Genomic DNA, 20693 nt, shown 5'->3' with positions numbered 1-20693 from the left:
CGACCAGACTACACAGAGCTACAACTCAGAAGACAGCCATTTCTGTACTCATTGCTGTGAGAACCTCAAATCCTGACTACTCTGTATTGTTACTGTACTGAGCTCTTATTTTTAAAATATAGGTAAATAAAGGCTCATCTCAGCTCAGTCAGTAAGTTATCTATGAATGGGGTCAGTTCCTCACAAGAATACAGTATTTAGATTTTTTCTTCATCACTATGTTCAGAACGGATTAGGATTCAATTCGCAGTGAAGGTACTAGGATGTGTCTTTTTACCACTATATGTGGAATGGCTGTGGTATAGTCACACTTCTGTCCATTTAGTTAATGTCCACTGGGGTTTGAAACTGATTGATGACCTCATTCTAAGACTGCAGTTTGAATGCACCATTATTCCTCATTCTTGTTTATGTCTTCATGATCGGTTGCCTGTGCCTGGGGATAGCATTACAACGCTTTAAAACGGACATTTACTTTGGTGTGTAACAATATGATTATGAAGATTTCTGTCTTCTGGGTTGTTGCGCTGTGTAGTCTGGTTGATGTTAACCAACGTTTCAGAGGTCATACTGCCTCCGTCATCAGGGTGATGAATTTCATTATTCATCGCCCTGATAAACAACCCAGAAGAAAGAAATCTTCATACTCACTGCTGTGAAAACCTCAAATCTTACAATATGATTATGTTTTTCTTGCAGAGAAGTCTAATGTAGTGGTGTATGCTGTTGTTGCATCTGTTATTGTGAGCATGCTTGGGATCATGTCGCTTGTTATAGGTGCTTTCGTCATCAAACGGAAAAAAGAAACAGAAAAGATGAGGAAGCAGCAGGTATAACAGTCATATTATGTAAAAGTAAACTAAAGATGTGTTTAGATGGTCTGTGTTTCTTCAAATCATCTGGAAATGCTGCTTAGGACCTTTATCTAATCTCTACATACGGAAACTTAACAAATGGACACTTTTATAAGACTCAGAAATTACAACATTTGTGGTAACTGATTACTTGTTTTAGCTCCGAACTGTGACACTTGGTGTGCCTACATATCGTCAATTTCAATTTGAGCACTCGATTGATGGGACAGAGGCATCACTTGCTCGTTATCGCAGCAACTACCCTACCATGGGTACAGCAGGCACCCTCATGATGGGCAGTGCAATGAATATGGGATTCACATTAGGAAGCAGACCAGGAGTCAGGTAAATAGATTTAATACTGATGCAATATATGTTTATTAAAAAACTTCAGAGTTACTATCATCAAAAATCAGTCTTGATGTGGGTATGTGATGCCTTGGATATAATACATTTTCAGATGGTTTGAAGTTAATCTGAGTCTTATAAATCAAACAGTACTGCTTCAGAATATGCTGATAAATACTGAAATTTTCTGTCATAACACGCGAGTTTGCTTACTAAGTCATTACTTGAAAAGATTTTCTTTTGTAAGTACACAAAGTTGAGGTATTCTAGAATCCATCGTAAATAGATATCTGTGCATAGAAATAAAGTTAAACTGATTTATTTTATGTCGAATAGGCATGAAACCCAGATTATTAACAGTGAATACCTGCATCCAGATATTAGCTACAATGCATCACAGGCAAGTGGGAGGAAAAAGAAGAAACAGCCACAAGAAATGCAACGGGCAGGCAGCCGAGGCAGATTGCTAAACCGAGAGGAAACAGCATTTGGTGATCAGGATTCTGGAATTGTTGATGGCTGTATAAGTGTTTCTGATGACAGGAATCTGAGGCAAAGAAACAGGGACAAGAAGGTAACTTCACTTCTTTCAGTGGAGAGGATCTTGGGACATTGTGTTGTACATTATAGAAATGATAAACATAGTGTCTAATAACAGTAATTAGTAATAGTTATAGCATGTAAGTCCTGCGCCGTAGCCACGCGGTCTGAGGCATCGTGCTTTGGACTGGCAATACGGAATGCGCGCTGGTTCGAGTCTCGGGGGAGAAGAAATTTTCTCATGAGCTTTCGACCAGTGTATGGGACCGGTGCCATCCCAGCATCGTGAGGAAATTGGGGAGCTACAATGATTAGCGTAATCCAGTCATGAAAACTAGCAATGGCCGGGGGTTCGTCGTGCTGACCACACGTCACCCTATATCTGGTTGGTTGATCGTTCACCTCTGCTTAGGCATGTGAACGTGAGGCCAGCAGTCAAGCTAGTCGGCTTTGGCTATCTGGAGCTGTTACGCCACGGATTTAATTTAAATTTAATTTAATTTATAGCATGTAATAGTCTCCATTTTTGTGTGAAGGTTTTCATTGCCCTAAACATGCACATTCTGTTTATTGATTTATCTATTTAGGTAGAAATGCTAGGTGATATCACTAATTGATAATAAACTTAAAAAAATTAGGTGTTTTATGACACAGTGCATTAATTTTAATGCATTTATATCTACCATGTCTTTTCTGATGACTATGCATCTTGTCTCTTTTACTGTATCATGTCCTCATTCTTTAGGCAACGTTTATATTTATCCATAGGAACCTGATTTTTAAAAATATGCATTTATTTGCTCTGCAGTAATGGACATATAAGTCCTTTGACATTACGATCGGTGCGATCGGAAAGTTTCAAGACTGTGTCAATAGAGGCCGAACCGGATGTAGTACGAGCTTCTGGCGCTAGGGGGTGCGGCCTACATTCATAGTGAATCAATGTGCCAGCCGGCATCATCGAATTAGCATTTGTTTCTTAGTTACGGGCGTTTTGGTAGTGCATTACACCGACCCTCCTGCGATTTCGGAATGGCGTGTGCATCAAATTTTGCCAAAGACTCGCCAAAACGGCTACGGAAACCTATGAAATGCTAAAGCAAGCATTTGGGGAGTCCGCAATGGGTCGTGCACAAACTTTTGTGTGGCATTCACGTTTTAAAAATGGCCGAACCTCTGTCGATGATGACGAGCGTTCTGGACGACCATCTTCGAGCACAACGGCCGAAAATGTTACGAAGATTCGGCAGACCATTCACGAAGATCGATGTCGTACCATCAACGACTTGTGCGACATTGTTGGGATAGGCTATGGGACCTGTCAGCTGATTCTAAAGGAAGAACTCCACATGCGACGCATCGCAGCCAAGTTTGTGCCAAGGCTCCTGTCTGAGGACCAGAAGCAGAATCGACTTCTCGTTTGTCAGGAGCTCAAAGATCTTGCCGGATCGCCGGATTTAGCTCCGTGTGACTTCTTTCTCTTCCCAAAGATGAAAATTCAGCTAAAGGGAAGGAGATTTGAGACAACAGAAGAGATTCAGGCAGAATCGCAGATGGTGCTTGACAGGCTGACAAAGAAAGATTTCCAGGGATGCTTCCAGGCTTGGCAGCGGCGCTGGGATCGTTGTGTTCACTCCCAGGGGAACTACTTCGAGGGTGATGGATGAATTTAACACCTGAGATAAGTGTACGGTTTCTATAGGCGCAGTCTGGAAACTGTCCGATCGCACCTCGTATATTTGCAAATTTTTGGAAGTCAGAAGTCATAGATGGAATTTTGTTTGGTTAATTTCTATTTTAACATGGGTGTTTTGAAAGTAAAGTAGGTATGTATTTCCCTGAAATTCTTGTTTTAGTATTGTATAAACTGAAATTCCTATTTTTTAAATAGAACTTCCCAAAATTTGTGCATCTACATCTATGTAAAATGAGATTATGAATTAAAGAAGGCAGAAAAAAAATGTTAAAAGAATTCTAGTAGAAATCATATTTTATGAGAGAATGTTATATAATTTTTTTTATTATTAATTCTTCTTTCAGAATTTAAATGGATCAGAAATGGATTTTGATGTCTTACCAGGGACACCAACTGATGACTCCTAAAACAATATTCTTACATATTGGGATACTGTCATATTCTATTCTTAGGTAATTTTCTGTATCTTGCATGTAAAATGAAACCTGAATTAAACACAGACTGACCTTTATAGAAAAATCTCTCCAGTCCTGAGAATACACTGTAAGAAGCAATATAAAAAATTAGTTTTCTACTTATGGGGGGATATTTATTATTTATTATTTATTTATTTATTATTTATTTACAGATTTCAAAAGAAGGATTATTTCATAGTAAAATAAATAATAAAAAAATAAACAAATATTTTATTATAGAAACTGCTGTCATTATCATGGGCTGTCACAAAGGGCTCTGTATAGCTGTTATCAGTTTCTGTTATGGAGTGGTCTATCTAGCCATTACAATGGGATGTTATGGAGCACTTTCTATAGTCATGAAGTGGAATGTTATGGAGAGGGCTATATAGCAAATAAAATACATTGTTATGAAGCCCTCTTTGCAGCCATTATATAAGCTCATAAGGAGGGCAGTATGTAGCCATTATTATGAGCTTTTGTGAAGCAGTCTGGGCCTGGCAGATATCAAGTTGATACAGAGTACGGATCGTGCAGAGACAGAGTCCGGCAGAGACCGTGTCTTTCAGAGAGAGTGTATTTCACAGACCCCATCATGCAGAGTCCGGTTCTGCCAGGGATCTGTGGGGAAAATTCTGAAAAATTTATCAAATTTTTCAAAATTATTAAAATATCAAAAATGTAGGAATATGCCCGAAAGCGCACAAAACTGAAGTTTTTTGAAAAATTCCTTGAATTTTTTTCTAAAATTTCGAAAAAATTTCGTTATTTTCGCTTTTCATGACATTTATAGCCTTTTTAAAACTCTTTGAAAATTTCTAAAATTTCATTTTTTCAAAATATTCGAAAAATCAAAAATGCAGGAAAATGACCAAAACGCCCACAAAACTAAAGAATTGTAAAAAATTTCAACTTATAATATTTTTTAGAATTTTTCGAAATTTTTTGGTTTTGTGCGCTTTTAAAAAAAATTGCAGCATTATCTGATTTTTCAAAAAATTTGAAAAAATTGAAAATATTTTGTTCTAAATTTGACCTTACCTATCCCTATCAGAACTAGCCTCTGCCAGGCTGTCTACTTCACCAAGGCTCAGCCCGATTCGGTCTGCCTGAATCGATTTCTCCTTTACACGGTGTGTATCAAACGGTCTCTGCTTTATTCGGTCCCTGATTCAACCGGTCTCTGCATGAATCGGTCTGTGCTTCACCCGGCATCTGCTTGACACGGTCTCAACCTCATCCGGCCTCTGTTTGTCACGGTCTGTGACAGCGGGTGTTTGCTCGACTCTGTCTCACACTGTCTCTGCATGAATCGGTCAGACCCTCACCCGGACTCTGTCGAACCAGGTCTTTGCAAAGACGGCGGAGTACGGTTCGTGCAGAGACCGAGTCCGGCAGAAGACCTCGTCCGACGGAGTCAAGTGTGCTGCACGGAACCCGTCATGCAGAGAACGGTTCTGGCAAAATCAGAGGGGACAATTTTGAGGAAAATTATCATTTTCTTCAAAATTTTAAATTTTTTTAGGAAAATGCCCAAAAAGCGCACAAAACTAATTTTTTTTAAAAATTCGTACTTAATTTTTTTCGAAAATTTCGAATTTTTTTAAACATCTTCGCTTTTTAATGACAACGATTTTATAATTTTTTAAAATTTTCGAAAATTTTAATTTCTGCTGGGAGCGGTCAATGTGTGACAAGGCTCTGAGAAGCCCAGGTGCTGCGGGCAACACGTAAGGCAGCGAACCTCAGACCTGCAGAGGCCGGTTGCAACAGACACTGAGGCAGGCAGCAAACGGGTGAGATAAAGGCCGAGTCCAGCAGAGACAGTGTGAGGCATTCACCGAGTTTCGCAGGCATCAATTGGGGAAAGATTAGAAAAAAATTTCAAAATTTTCAAAAATTTCGAAAAATCGAAAAACGCTGGAAATTGTCTGAAACGCGCACAAAACCAAATTTTTTTGAAGATTTACGAAAAAATTTTGAAGGTGAAATTTTTCAAAAATTTTGGGTATTGTGCGCATTTTGGACAATTTCCAGCATTTTTTGGTTTTTTGAAAATTTTCAAAATTTTCAAAATTCCACCACCTCAAGCATTACAGAACCGGTCTCTCTCGGACTGTTTCTGATGTACTCTCTCAGACGAATGAGGTCTGTGCCTGACTCGGGCTCTGTTGGGAACGGTCGCTGTGTGACGGCTCAGACGTCCCGTCTCGTAGAAGCCCAGGTGCTGCAGGCAACACGTAAGGCCGAGAACCTCACCAGCTGAGACCGAGACCTGCAGAGGCCGGTTGCTACAGACACGGAGGCAGGCAGCAAACGGGTGAGATAAAGGCCGAGTCCGGCAGAGACAGTGTGAGGCATTCACCGAGTTTCGCAGGCATCAATTGGGGAATGATCAGAAAAAAATATTCAAAATTTTCAAAAATTTCGTAAAATCGAAAAACGCTGGAAATTGCCTGAAACGCGCACAAAACCAAAATTTTTTGAAAATTTTCGAAAACATTTTGAAGGTGAAATTTTTCAAAAATTTTGGGTTTTGTGCGCATTTTGGACAATTTCCGGCATTTTTTGGTTTTTTGAAAATTTTCAAAATTTTCAAAATTCCACCACCTCAAGCATTGCAGAACCGGTCTCTCTCGGACTGTTTCTGATGTACTCTCTCAGACGAATGAGGTCTGTGCCTGACTCGGGCTCTGTTGGGAACGGTCGCTGTGTGACGGCTCAGACGTCCCGTCTCGTAGATGCCCAGGTGCTGCAGGCAACACGTAAGGCCGAGAACCTCACCAGCTGAGACCGAGACCTGCAGAGGCCGGTTGCTACAGACACGGAGGCAGGCAGCAAACGGGTGAGATAAAGGCCGAGTCCGGCAGAGACAGTGTGAGGCATTCACCGAGTTTCGCAGGCATCAATTGGTGAATGATTAGAAAAAAATATTCAAAATTTTCAAAAATTTCGTAAAATCGAAAAACGCTGGAAATTGCCTGAAACGAGCACAAAACCAAAATTTTGGAAAATTTTCGAAAAAATTTTGAAGGTGAAATTTTTCAAAAATTTTGGGTTTTGTGCGCATTTTGGACAATTTCCAGCATTCTTTGGTTTTTTGAAAATTTTCAAAATTCCACCACCTCAAGCATTGCAGAACCGGTCTCTCTCGGGCTGTTTCTGATGTACTCTCTCAGACGAATGAGGTCTGTGCCTGACTCGGGCTCTGTTGGGAACGGTCGCTGTGTGACGGCTCAGACGTCCCGTCTCGTAGAAGCCCAGGTGCTGCAAGGCAACACGTAAGGCCGAGAACCTCACCAGCTGAGACCGAGACCAGCAGAGGCCGGTTGCTACAGACACGGCGGCAGGCAGAAAAGGGGTGAGATAAAGGCCGAGTCCGGCAGAGACAGTGTGAGGCATTCACCGAGTTTCGCAGGCATCAATTGGTGAATGATTAGGAAAAAATATTCAAAATTTTCAAAAATTTCGTAAAATCGAAAAACGCTGGAAATTGCCTGAAACGCGCACAAAACCAAAATTTTTTGAAGAATTTTGAAAAAATTTTGAAGGTGAAATTTTTCAAAAATTTTGGGTATTGTGCGCATTTTGGACAATTTCCAGCAATTTTTGGTTTTTTGAAAATTTTCAAAATTTTCAAAATTCCACCACCTCAAGCATTACAGAACCGGTCTCTCTCGGACTGTTTCTGATGTACTCTCTCAGACGAATGAGGTCTGTGCCTGACTCGGGCTCTGTTGGGAACGGTCGCTGTGTGACGGCTCAGACGTCCCGTCTCGTAGAAGCCCAGGTGCTGCAGGCAACACGTAAGGCCGAGAACCTCACCAGCTGAGACCGAGACCTGCAGAGGCCGGTTGCTACAGACACGGAGGCAGGCAGCAAACGGGTGAGATAAAGGCCGAGTCCGGCAGAGACAGTGTGAGGCATTCACCGAGTTTCGCAGGCATCAATTGGTGAATGATTAGGAAAAAATATTCAAAATTTTCAAAAATTTCGTAAAATCGAAAAACGCTGGAAATTGCCTGAAACGCGCACAAAACCAAAATTTTGGAAAATTTTCGAAAAAATTTTGAAGGTGAAATTTTTCAAAAATTTTGGGTATTGTGCGCATTTTGGACAATTTCCAGCATTTTTTGGTTTTTTGAAAATTTTCAAAATTTTCAAAATTCCACCACCTCAAGCATTACAGAACCGGTCTCTCTCGGACTGTTTCTGATGTACTCTCTCAGACGAATGAGGTCTGTGCCTGACTCGGGCTCTGTTGGGAACGGTCGCTGTGTGACGGCTCAGACGTCCCGTCTCGTAGAAGCTCAGGTGCTGCAGGCAACACGTAAGGCCGAGAACCTCACCAGCTGAGACCGAGACCTGCAGAGGCCGGTTGCTACAGACACGGAGGCAGGCAGCAAACGGGTGAGATAAAGGCCGAGTCCGGCAGACACAGTGTGAGGCATTCATCGAGTTTCGCAGGCATCAATTGGGGAATGATCAGAAAAAAATATTCAAAAATTTCGAAAAATCGAAAAACGCTGGAAATTGCCTGAAACGCGCACAAAACCACAATTTTTTGAAAATTTTCAAAAAAATTTTGAAGGTGAAATTTTTCAAAAATTTTGGGTTTTGTGCGCATTTTGGACAATTTCCGGCATTTTTCGGTTTTTTGAAAATTTTCAAAATTTTCAAAATTCCACCACCTCAAGCATTGCAGAACCGGTCTCCCTGGGACTGTTTCTGATGTACTCTCTCAGACGAATGAGGTCTGTACCTGACTCGGGCTCTGTTGGGAACGGTCGCTGTGTGACGGCTCAGAAGTCCCGTCTCGTAGAAGCCCAGGTGCTGCAGGCAACACGTAAGGCCGAGAACCTCACCAGCTGAGACCGAGACCTGCAGAGGCCGGTTGCTACAGACACGGAGGCAGGCAGCAAACGGGTGAGATAAAGGCCGAGTCCGGCAGAGACAGTGTGAGGCATTCACCGAGTTTCGCAGGCATCAATTGGGGAATGATTAGAAAAAAACATTCAAAATTTTCAAAAATTTCGAAAAAATCGAAAAACGCTGGAAATTGCCTGAAACGCGCACAAAACCAAAATTTTTTGAAAATTTTCGAAAAAATTTTGAAGGTGAAATTTTTCAAAAATTTTGGGTTTTGTGCGCATTTTGGACAATTTCCGGCATTTTTTGGCTTTTTGAAAATTTTGAAAATTCCACCACCTCAAGCACTGCAGAACCGGTCTCTCTCGGACTGTTTCTGATGTACTCTCTCAGACGAATGAGGTCTGTGCCTGACTCGGGCTCTGTTGGGAACGGTCGCTGTGTGACGCCTCAGACGTCCCGTCTCGTAGAAGCCCAATTGCTGCAGGCAACACGTAAGGCCGAGAACCTCACCAGCTGAGACCGAGACCTGCAGAGGCCGGTTGCTACAGACACGGCGGTAGGCAGCAAACGGGTGAGATAAAGGCCGAGTCCGGCAGAGACAGTGTGAGGCATTCACCGAGTTTCGCAGGCATCAATTGGTGAATGATTAGGAAAAAATATTCAAAATTTTCAAAAATTTCGAAAAATCGAAAAACGCTGGAAATTGCCTGAAACGCGCACAAAACCAAAATATTTTGAAAATTTTCGAAAAAATTTTGAAGGTGAAATTTTTCAAAAATTTTGGGTTTTGTGCGCATTTTGGACAATTTCCGGCATTTTTTGGCTTTTTGAAAATTTTCAAAATTTTCAAAATTCCGCCACCTCAAGCATTGCAGAACCGGTCTCTCTCGGACTGTTTCTGATGTACTCTCTCAGACGAATGAGGTCTGTGCCTGACTCGGGCTCTGTTGGGAACGGTCGCTGTGTGACGGCTCAGACGTCCCGTCTCGTAGAAGCCCAGGTGCTGCAGGCAACACGTAAGGCCGAGAACCTCACCAGCTGAGACCGAGACCTGCAGAGGCCGGTTGCTACAGACACGGCGGCAGGCAGCAAACGGGTGAGATAAAGGCCGAGTCCGGCAGAGACAGTGTGAGGCATTCACCGAGTTTCGCAGGCATCAATTGGTGAATGATTAGGAAAAAATATTCAAAATTTTCAAAAATTTCGAAAAATCGAAAAACGCTGGAAATTGCCTGAAACGCGCACAAAACCAAAATATTTTGAAAATTTTCGAAAAAATTTTGAAGGTGAAATTTTTCAAAAATTTTGGGTTTTGTGCGCATTTTGGACAATTTCCGGCATTTTTTGGCTTTTTGAAAATTTTCAAAATTTTCAAAATTCCGCCACCTCAAGCATTGCAGAACCGGTCTCTCTCGGACTGTTTCTGATGTACTCTCTCAGACGAATGAGGTCTGTGCCTGACTCGGGCTCTGTTGGGAACGGTCGCTGTGTGACGGCTCAGACGTCCCGTCTCGTAGAAGCCCAGGTGCTGCAGGCAACACGTAAGGCCGAGAACCTCACCAGCTGAGACCGAGACCTGCAGAGGCCGGTTGCTACAGACACGGAGGCAGGCAGCAAACGGGTGAGATAAAGGCCGAGTCCGGCAGAGACAGTGTGAGGCATTCACCGAGTTTCGCAGGCATCAATTGGGGAATGATTAGAAAAAAAAATTCAAAATTTTCAAAAATTTCGAAAAATCGAAAAACGCTGGAAATTGCCTGAAACGCGCACAAAACCAAAATTTTTTGAAAATTTTCGAAAAAATTTTGAAGGTGAAATTTTTCAAAAATTTTGGGTTTTGTGCGCATTTTGGACAATTTCCGGCATTTTTTGGTTTTTTGAAAATTTTGAAAATTTTCAAAATTCCACCACCTCAAGCACTGCAGAACCGGTCTCTCTCGGACTGTTTCTGATGTACTCTCTCAGACGAATGAGGTCTGTGCTTGACTCGGGCTCTGTTGGGAACGGTCGCTGTGTGGCGCCTCAGACGTCCCGTCTCGTAGAAGCCCAGGTGCTGCAGGCAAGACGTAAGGCCGAGAACCTCACCAGCTGAGACCGAGACCTGCAGAGGCCGGTTGCTACAGACACGACGGCAGGCAGCAAACGGGTGAGATAAAGGCCGAGTCCGGCAGAGACAGTGTGAGGCACTCACCGAGTTTCGCAGGCATCAATTTGGGAATGATTAGAAAAAAATTTTAAAAATTCTCAAAAATTACGAAAAATCGAAAAACGCTGGAAATTGCATGAAACGCGCACAAAACCAAAAATTTTTGAAAATTTTCGAAAAAATTTTGAAGGTGAAAATTTTCAAAAATTTTGGGTTTTGTGCGCATTTTGGACAATTTCCAGCATTTTTTGGTTTTTTGAAAATTTTCAAAATTTTCAAAATTCCACCACCTCAAGCATTGCAGAACCGGTCTCTCTCGGACTGTTTCTGATGTACTCTCTCAGACGAATGAGGTCTGTGCCTGACTCGGGCTCTGTTGGGAACGGTCGCTGTGTGACGGCTCAGACGTCCCGTCTCGTAGAAGCCCAGGTGCTGCAGGCAACACGTAAGGCCGAGAACGTCACCAGCTGAGACCGAGACCTGCAGAGGCCGGTTGCTACAGACACGGAGGCAGGCAGCAAACGGGTGAGATAAAGGCCGAGTCCGGCAGAGACAGTGTGAGGCACTCACCGAGTTTCGCAGGCATCAATTTGGGAATGATTAGAAAAAAATTTTCAAAATTTTCAAAAATTTCGAAAAATCGAAAAACGCTGGAAATTGCCTGAAACGCGCACAAAACCAAAATTTTTTGAAAATTTTCGAAAAAATTTTGAAGGTGAAATTTTTCAAAAATTTTGGGTTTTGTGCGCATTTTGGACAATTTCCGGCATTTTTTGGTTTTTTGAAAATTTTCAAAATTTTTAAAATTCCACCACCTCAAGCATTGCAGAACCGGTCTCTCTCGGACTGTTTCTGATGTACTCTCTCAGACGAATGAGGTCTGTACCTGACTCGGGCTCTGTTGGGAACGGTCGCTGTGTGACGGCTCAGAAGTCCCGTCTCGTAGAAGCCCAGGTGCTGCAGGCAACACGTAAGGCTGAGAACCTCACCAGCTGAGACCGAGACCTGCAGAGGCCGGTTGCTACAGACACGGCGGCAGGCAGCAAACGGGTGAGATAAAGGCCGAGTCCGGCAGAGACAGTGTGAGGCATTCACCGAGTTTCGCAGGCATCAATTGGTGAATGATTAAAAAAAAATATTCAAAATTTTCAAAAATTTCGAAAATCGAAAAACGCTGGAAATTGCCTGAAACGCGCACAAAACCAAAATATTTTGAAAATTTCGAAAAAATTTTGAAGGCGAAATTTTTCAAAAATTTTAGGTTTTGTGCGCATTTTGGACAATTTCCGACATTTTTTGGCTTTTTGAAAATTTTCAAAATTTTCAAAATTCCGCCACCTCAAGCATTGCAGAACCGGTCTCTCTCGGACTGTTTCTGATGTACTCTCTCAGACGAATGAGGTCTGTGCCTGACTCGGGCTCTGTTGGGAACGGTCGCTGTGTGACGGCTCAGACGTCCCGTCTCGTAGAAGCCCAGGTGCTGCAGGCAACACGTAAGGCCGAGAACGTCACCAGCTGAGACCGAGACCTGCAGAGGCCGGTTGCTACAGACACGGAGGCAGGCAGCAAACGGGTGAGATAAAGGCCGAGTCCGGCAGAGACAGTGTGAGGCACTCACCGAGTTTCGCAGGCATCAATTTGGGAATGATTAGAAAAAATTTTTCAAAATTTTCAAAAATTTCGAAAAATCGAAAAACGCTGGAAATTGCCTGAAACGCGCACAAAACCAAAATTTTTTGAAAATTTTCGAAAAAATTTTGAAAGTGAAATTTTTCAAAAATTTTGGGTTTTGTGCGCATTTTGGACAATTTCCAGCATTTTTTGGTTTTTTGAAAATTTTCAAAATTCCACCACCTCAAGCATTGCAGAACCGGTCTCTCTCGGACTGTTTCTGATGTACTCTCTCAGACAAATGAGGTCTGTGCCTGACTCGGGCTCTGTTGGGAACGGTCGCTGTGTGACGGCTTAGACGTCCCGTCTCGTAGAAGCCCAGGTGCTGCAGGCAACACGTAAGGCCGAGAACCTCACCAGCTGAGACCGAGACCTGCAGAGGCCGGTTGCTACAGACACGGAGGCAGGCAGCAAACGGGTGAGATAAAGGCCGAGTCCGGCAGAGACAGTGTGAGGCATTCACCGAGTTTCGCAGGCATCAATTGGTGAACGATTAGGAAAAAATATTCAAAATTTTCAAAAATTTTGAAAAATCGAAAAACGCTGGAAATTGCCTGAAACGCGCACAAAACCAAAATATTTTGAAAATTTTCGAAAAAATTTTGAAGGTGAAATTTTTCAAAAATTTTGGGTTTTGTGCGCATTTTGGACAATTTCCGGCATTTTTTGGCTTTTTGAAAATTTTCAAAATTTTCAAAATTCCGCCACCTCAAGCATTGCAGAACCGGTCTCTCTCGGACTGTTTCTGATGTACTCTCTCAGACGAATGAGTTCTGTGCCTGACTCGGGCTCTGTTGGGAACGGTCGCTGTGTGACGGCTCAGACGTCCCGTCTCGTAGAAGCCCAGGTGCTGCAGGCAACACGTAAGGCCGAGAACCTCACCAGCTGAGACCGAGACCTGCAGAGGCCGGTTGCTACAGACACGGCGGCAGGCAGCAAACGGGTGAGATAAAGGCCGAGTCCGGCAGAGACAGTGTGAGGCATTCACCGAGTTTCGCAGGCATCAATTGGTGAATGATTAGGAAAAAATATTCAAAATTTTCAAAAATTTCGAAAAATCGAAAAACGCTGGAAATTGCCTGAAACGCGCACAAAACCAAAATATTTTGAAAATTTCGAAAAAATTTTGAAGGTGAAATTTTTCAAAAATTTTTGGTTTTGTGCGCATTTTGGACAATTTCCGGCATTTTTTGGCTTTTTGAAAATTTTCAAAATTTTCAAAATTCCGCCACCTCAAGCATTGCAGAACCGGTCTCTCTCGGACTGTTTCTGATGTACTCTCTCAGACGAATGAGGTCTGTGCCTGACTCGGGCTCTGTTGGGAACGGTCGCTGTGTGACGGCTCAGACGTCCCGTCTCGTAGAAGCCCAGGTGCAGCAGGCAACACGTAAGGCTGAGAACCTCACCAGCTGAGACCGAGACCTGCAGAGGCCGGTTGCTACAGACACGGAGGCAGGCAGCAAACGGGTGAGATAAAGGCCGAGTCCGGCAGACACAGTGTGAGGCATTCACCGAGTTTCGCAGGCATCAATTGGGGAATGATCAGAAAAAAATATTCAAAATTTTCAAAAATTTCGAAAAATCGAAAAACGCTGGAAATTGCCTGAAACGCGCACAAAACCACAATTTTTTGAAAATTTTCGAAAAAATTTTGAAGGTGAAATTTTTCAAAATTTTTGGGTTTTGTGCGCATTTTGGACAATTTCCGGCATTTTTTGGTTTTTTGAAAATTTTCAAAATTTTCAAAATTCCACCACCTCAAGCATTGCAGAACCGGTCTCTCTCGGACTGTTTCTGATGTACTCTCTCAGACGAATGAGGTCTGTACCTGACTCGGGCTCTGTTGGGAAAGGTCGCTGTGTGACGGCTCAGAAGTCCCGTCTCGTAGAAGCCCAGGTGCTGCAGGCAACACGTAAGGCTGAGAACCTCACCAGCTGAGACCGAGACCTGCAGAGGCCGGTTGCTACAGACACGGCGGCAGGCAGCAAACGGGTGAGATAAAGGCCGAGTCCAGCAGAGACAGTGTGAGGCATTCACCGAGTATCGCAATCATCAATTGGTGAATGATTAGGAAAAAATATTCAAAATTTTCAAAAATTTCGAAAAATCGAAAAACGCTGGAAATTGCCTGAAACGCGCACAAAACCAAAATATTTTGAAAATTTTCGAAAAAATGTTGAAGGTGAAATTTTTCAAAAATTTTGGGTTTTGTGCGCATTTTGGACAATTTCCGGCATTTTTTGGCTTTTTGAAAATTTTCAAAATTTTCAAAATTCCGCCACCTCAAGCATTGCAGAACCGGTCTCTCTCGGACTGTTTCTGATGTACTCTCTCAGACGAATGAGGTCTGTGCCTGACTCGGGCTCTGTTGGGAACGGTCGCTGTGTGACGGCTCAGACGTCCCGTCTCGTAGAAGCCCAGGTGCTGCAGGCAACACGTAAGGCCGAGAACGTCACCAGCTGAGACCGAGACCTGCAGAGGCCGGTTGCTACAGACACGGAGGCAGGCAGCAAACGGGTGAGATAAAGGCCGAGTCCGGCAGAGACAGTGTGAGGCACTCACCGAGTTTCGCAGGCATCAATTTGGGAATGATTAGAAAATTTTTTTCAAAATTTTCAAAAATTTCGAAACATCGAAAAACGCTGGAAATTGCCTGAAACGCGCACAAAACCAAAATTTTTTGAAAATTTTCGAAAAAATTTTGAAGGTGAAATTTTTCAAAAATTTTGGGTTTTGTGCGCATTTTGGACAATTTCCAGCATTTTTTGGTTTTTTGAAAATTTTCAAAATTCCACCACCTCAAGCATTGCAGAACCGGTCTCTCTCGGACTGTTTCTGATGTACTCTCTCAGACAAATGAGGTCTGTGCCTGACTCGGGCTCTGTTGGGAACGGTCGCTGTGTGACGGCTTAGACGTCCCGTCTCGTAGAAGCCCAGGTGCTGCAGGCTACACGTAAGGCCGAGAACCTCACCAGCTGAGACCGAGACCTGCAGAGGCCGGTTGCTACAGACACGGAGGCAGGCAGCAAACGGGTGAGATAAAGGCCGAGTCCGGCAGAGACAGTGTGAGGCACTCAGCGAGTTTCGCAGGCATCAATTTGGGAATGATTAGAAAAAAATTTTCAAAATTTTCAAAAATTTCGAAAAATCGAAAAACGCTGGAAATTGCCTGAAACGCGCACAAAACCAAAATTTTTTGAAAATTTTCGAAAAAATTTTGAAGGTGAAATTTTTCAAAAATTTTGGGTTTTGTGCGCATTTTGGACAATTTCAGGCATTTTTTGGCTTTTTGAAAATTTTCAAAATTTTCAAAATTCCGCCACCTCAAGCATTGCAGAACCGGTCTCTCTCGGACTGTTTCTGATGTACTCTCTCAGACGAATGAGGTCTGTGCCTGACTCGGGCTCTGTTGGGAACGGTCGCTGTGTGACGGCTCAGACGTCCCGTCTCGTAGAAGCCCAGGTGCTGCAGGCAACACGTAAGGCCGAGAACCTCACCAGCTGAGACCGAGACCTGCAGAGGCCGGTTGCTACAGACACGGCGGCAGGCAGCAAACGGGTGAGATAAAGGCCGAGTCCGGCAGAGACAGTGTGAGGCATTCACCGAGTTTCGCAGGCATCAATTGGTGAATGATTAGGAAAAAATATTCAAAATTTTCAAAAATTTCGAAAAATCGAAAAACGCTGGAAATTGCCTGAAACGCGCACAAAACCAAAATATTTTGAAAATTTCGAAAAAATTTTGAAGGTGAAATTTTTCAAAAATTTTGGGTTTTGTGCGCATTTTGGACAATTTCCGGCATTTTTTGGCTTTTTGAAAATTTTCAAAATTTTCAAAATTCCGCCACCTCAAGCATTGCAGAACCGGTCTCTCTCGGACTGTTTCTGATGTACTCTCTCAGACGAATGAGGTCTGTGCCTGACTCGGGCTCTGTTGGGAACGGTCGCTGTGTGACGGCTCAGACGTCCCGTCTCGTAGAAGCCCAGGTGCAGCAGGCAACACGTAAGGTTGAGAACCTCACCAGCTGAGACCGAGACCTGCAGAGGCCGGTTGCTACAGACACGGAGGCAGGCAGCAAACGGGTGAGATAAAGGCCGAGTCCGGCAGACACAGTGTGAGGCATTCACCGAGTTTCGCAGGCATCAATTGGGGAATGATCAGAAAAAAATATTCAAAATTTTCAAAAATTTCGAAAAATCGAAAAACGCTGGAAATTGCCTGAAACGCGCACAAAACCACAATTTTTTGAAAATTTTCGAAAAAATTTTGAAGGTGAAATTTTTCAAAAATTTTGGGTTTTGTGCGCATTTTGTACAATTTCCGGCATTTTTTGGTTTTTTGAAAATTTTCAAAATTTTCAAAATTCCACCACCTCAAGCATTGCAGAACCGGTCTCTCTCGGACTGTTTCTGATGTACTCTCTCAGACGAATGAGGTCTGTACCTGACTCGGGCTCTGTTGGGAACGGTCGCTGTGTGACGGCTCAGAAGTCCCGTCTCGTAGAAGCCCAGGTGCTGCAGGCAACACGTAAGGCTGAGAACCTCACCAGCTGAGACCGAGACCTGCAGAGGCCGGTTGCTACAGACACGGCGGCAGGCAGCAAACGGGTGAGATAAAGGCCGAGTCCAGCAGAGACAGTGTAGGGCATTCACCGAGTATCGCAATCATCAATTGGTGAATGATTAGGAAAAAATATTCAAAATTTTCAAAAATTTCGAAAAATCGAAAAACGCTGGAAATTGCCTGAAACGCGCACAAAACCAAAATATTTTGAAAATTTTCGAAAAAATTTTGAAGGTGAAATTTTTCAAAAATTTTGGGTTTTGTGCGCATTTTGGACAATTTCAGGCATTTTTTGGCTTTTTCAAAATTTTCAAAATTTTCAAAATTCCACCACCTCAAGCATTGCAGAACCGGTCTCTCTCGGACTGTTTCTGATGTACTCTCTCAGACGACTGAGGTCTGTGCCTGACTCGGGCTCTGTTGGGAACGGTCGCTGTGTGACGGCTCAGACGTCCCGTCTCGTAGAAGCCCAGGTGCTGCAGGCAACACGTAAGGCCGAGAACCTCACCAGCTGAGACCGAGACCTGCAGAGGCCGGTTGCTACAGACACGGAGGCAGGCAGCAAACGGGTGAGATAAAGGCCGAGTCCGGCAGAGACAGTGTGAGGCATTCACCGAGTTTCGCAGGCATCAATTGGGGAATGATTAGAAAAAAACATTCAAAATTTTCAAAAATTTCGAAAAATCGAAAAACGCTGGAAATTGCCTGAAAAGCGCACAAAACCAAAATTTTTTGAAAATTTTCGAAAAAATTTTGAAGGTGAAATTTTTCAAAAATTTTGGGTTTTGTGCGCATTTTGGACAATTTCCGGCATTTTTTGGTTTTTTGGAAATTTTGAAAATTTTCAAAATTCCACCACCTCAAGCACTGCAGAACCGGTCTCTCTCGGACTGTTTCTGATGTACTCTCTCAGACGAATGAGGTCTGTGCTTGACTCGGGCTCTGTTGGGAACGGTCGCTGTGTGGCGCCTCAGACGTCCCGTCTCGTAGAAGCCCAGGTGCTGCAGGCAACACGTAAGGCCGAGAACCTCACCAGCTGAGACCGAGACCTGCAGAGGCCGGTTGCTACAGACACGGCGGCAGGCAGCAAACGGGTGAGATAAAGGCCGAGTCCGGCAGAGACAGTGTGAGGCATTCACCGAGTTTCGCAGGCATCAATTGGTGAATGATTAGGAAAAAATATTCAAAATTTTCAAAAATTTCGAAAAATCGAAAAACGCTGGAAATTGCCTGAAACGCGCACAAAACCAAAATATTTTGAAAATTTCGAAAAAATTTTGAAGGCGAAATTTTTCAAAAATTTTAGGTTTTGTGCGCATTTTGGACAATTTCCAGCATTTTTTGGTTTTTTGAAAATTTTCAAAATTTTCAAAATTCCACCACCTCAAGCATTGCAGAACCGGTCTCTCTCGGACTGTTTCTGATGTACTCTCTCAGACGAATGAGGTCTGTGCCTGACTCGGGCTCTTTTGGGAACGGTCGCTGTGTGACGGCTTAGACGTCCCGTCTCGTAGAAGCCCAGGTGCTGCAGGCAACACGTAAGGCCGAGAACGTCACCAGCTGAGACTGAGACCTGCAGAGGCCGGTTGCTACAGACACGGAGGCAGGCAGCAAACGGGTGAGATAAAGGCCGAGTCCGGCAGAGACAGTGTGAGGCATTCACCGAGTTTCGCAGGCATCAATTGGTGAATGATTAGAAAAAAATATTCAATATTTTCAAAAATTTCATAAAATCGAAAAACGCTGGAAATTGCCTGAAACGCGCACAAAACCAAAATTTTGGAAAATTTTCGAAAAAATTTTGAAGGTGAAATTTTTCAAAAATTTTGGGTTTTGTGCGCATTTTGGACAATTACCGGCATTTTTTGGCTTTTTGAAAATTTTCAAAATTTTCAAAATTCCACCACCTCAAGCATTGCAGAACCGGTCTCTCTCGGACTGTTTCTGATGTACTCTCTCAGACGAATGAGGTCTGTGCCTGACTCGGGCTCTGTTGGGAACGGTCGCTGTGTGACGGCTCAGACGTCCCGTCTCGTAGAAGCCCAGGTGCTGCAGGCAACACGTAAGGCCGAGAACCTCACCAGCTGAGACCGAGACCTGCAGAGGCCGGTTGCTACAGACACGGAGGCAGGCAGCAAACGGGTGAGATAAAGGCCGAGTCCGGCAGAGACAGTGTGAGGCACTCACCGAGTTTCGCAGGCATCAATTTCGGAATGATTAGAAAAAATTTTTAAAAATTCTCAAAAATTACGAAAAATCGAAAAACGCTGGAAATTGCATGAAACGCGCACAAAACCAAAATTTTTTGAAAATTTTCGAAAAAATTTTGAAGGTGAAAATTTTCAAAAATTTTAGGTATTGTGCGCATTTTGGACAATTTCCAGCATTTTTTGGTTTTTTGAAAATTTTCAAAATTTTCAAAATTCCACCACCTCAAGCATTGCAGAACCGGTCTCTCTCGGACTGTTTCTGATGTACTCTCTCAGACGAATGAGGTCTGTGCCTGACTCGGGCTCTGTTGGGAACGGTCGCTGTGTGACGGCTCAGACGTCCCGTCTCGTAGAAGCCCAGGTGCTGCAGGCAACACGTAAGGCCGAGAACGTCACCAGCTGAGACCGAGACCTGCAGAGGCCGGTTGCTACAGACACGGAGGCAGGCAGCAAACGGGTGAGATAAAGGCCGAGTCCGGCAGAGACAGTGTGAGGCATTCACCGAGTTTCGCAGGCATCAATTGGGGAATGATTAGAAAAAAACATTCAAAATTTTCAAAAATTTCGAAAAATCGAAAAACGCTGGAAATTGCCTGAAACGCGCACAAAACCAAAATATTTTGAAAATTTCGAAAAAATTTTGAAGGTGAAATTTTTCAAAAATTTTAGGTTTTGTGCGCATTTTGGACAATTTCCGTCATTTTTTGGCTTTTTGAAAATTTTCAAAATTTTCAAAATTCCGCCACCTCAAGCATTGCAGAACCGGTCTCTCTCGGACTGTTTCTGATGTACTCTCTCAGACGAATGAGGTCTGTGCCTGACTCGGGCTCTGTTGGGAACGGTCGCTGTGTGACGGCTCAGACGTCCCGTCTCGTAGAAGCCCAGGTGCTGCAGGCAACACGTAAGGCCGAGAACCTCACCAGCTGAGACCGAGACCTGCAGAGGCCGGTTGCTACAGACACGGAGGCAGGCAGCAAACGGGTGAGATAAAGGCCGAGTCCGGCAGAGACAGTGTGAGGCATTCACCGAGTTTCGCAGGCATCAATTGGTGAATGATTAGAAAAAAATATTCAATATTTTCAAAAATTTCATAAAATCGAAAAACGCTGAAAATTGCCTGAAACGCGCACAAAACCAAAATTTTGGAAAATTTTCGAAAAAATTTTGAAGGTGAAATTTTTCAAAAATTTTGGGTTTTGTGCGCATTTTGGACAATTACCGGCATTTTTTGGCTTTTTGAAAATTTTCAAAATTTTCAAAATTCCACCACCTCAAGCATTGCAGAACCGGTCTCTCTCGGACTGTTTCTGATGTACTCTCTCAGACGAATGAGGTCTG

General features: G+C 43.3%; 1 protein-coding gene across 5 annotated transcripts in view; it reads left to right on the top strand.

Annotated features, from left to right (window-relative positions):
- LOC110830864 (uncharacterized) overlaps positions 1-4016 on the top strand; it is a 32747-nt gene extending 28731 nt beyond the window's left edge. For 3 of the 5 annotated variants that reach the window (XM_087342873.1, XM_087342874.1, XM_087342872.1), the window contains exons 31-34: positions 700-830; positions 1015-1199; positions 1539-1776; positions 3783-4016. In XM_087342873.1, coding sequence (XP_087198999.1) covers positions 700-830; positions 1015-1199; positions 1539-1776; positions 3783-3845 — 617 coding nt within the window. In that variant the 3' untranslated portion in view covers positions 3846-4016. Of the gene's footprint in view, positions 1-699; positions 831-1014; positions 1200-1538; positions 1777-3782 lie in introns of those variants that run through there. The other 2 variants (XR_015533654.1, XM_087342875.1) reach the window with 2 other exon arrangements.
- The last annotated feature ends 16677 nt before the right edge of the window (positions 4017-20693 follow it).

The sequence above is a fragment of the Zootermopsis nevadensis genome, unplaced genomic scaffold (genome assembly GCF_977971745.1).
Source record: "Zootermopsis nevadensis isolate Lab colony 2312 unplaced genomic scaffold, Znev_1.0 Znev_ptg000004l, whole genome shotgun sequence".
NCBI lineage: Eukaryota > Metazoa > Arthropoda > Insecta > Blattodea > Termopsidae > Zootermopsis > Zootermopsis nevadensis.
This window is presented reverse-complemented; position numbering and strand designations above follow the sequence as displayed.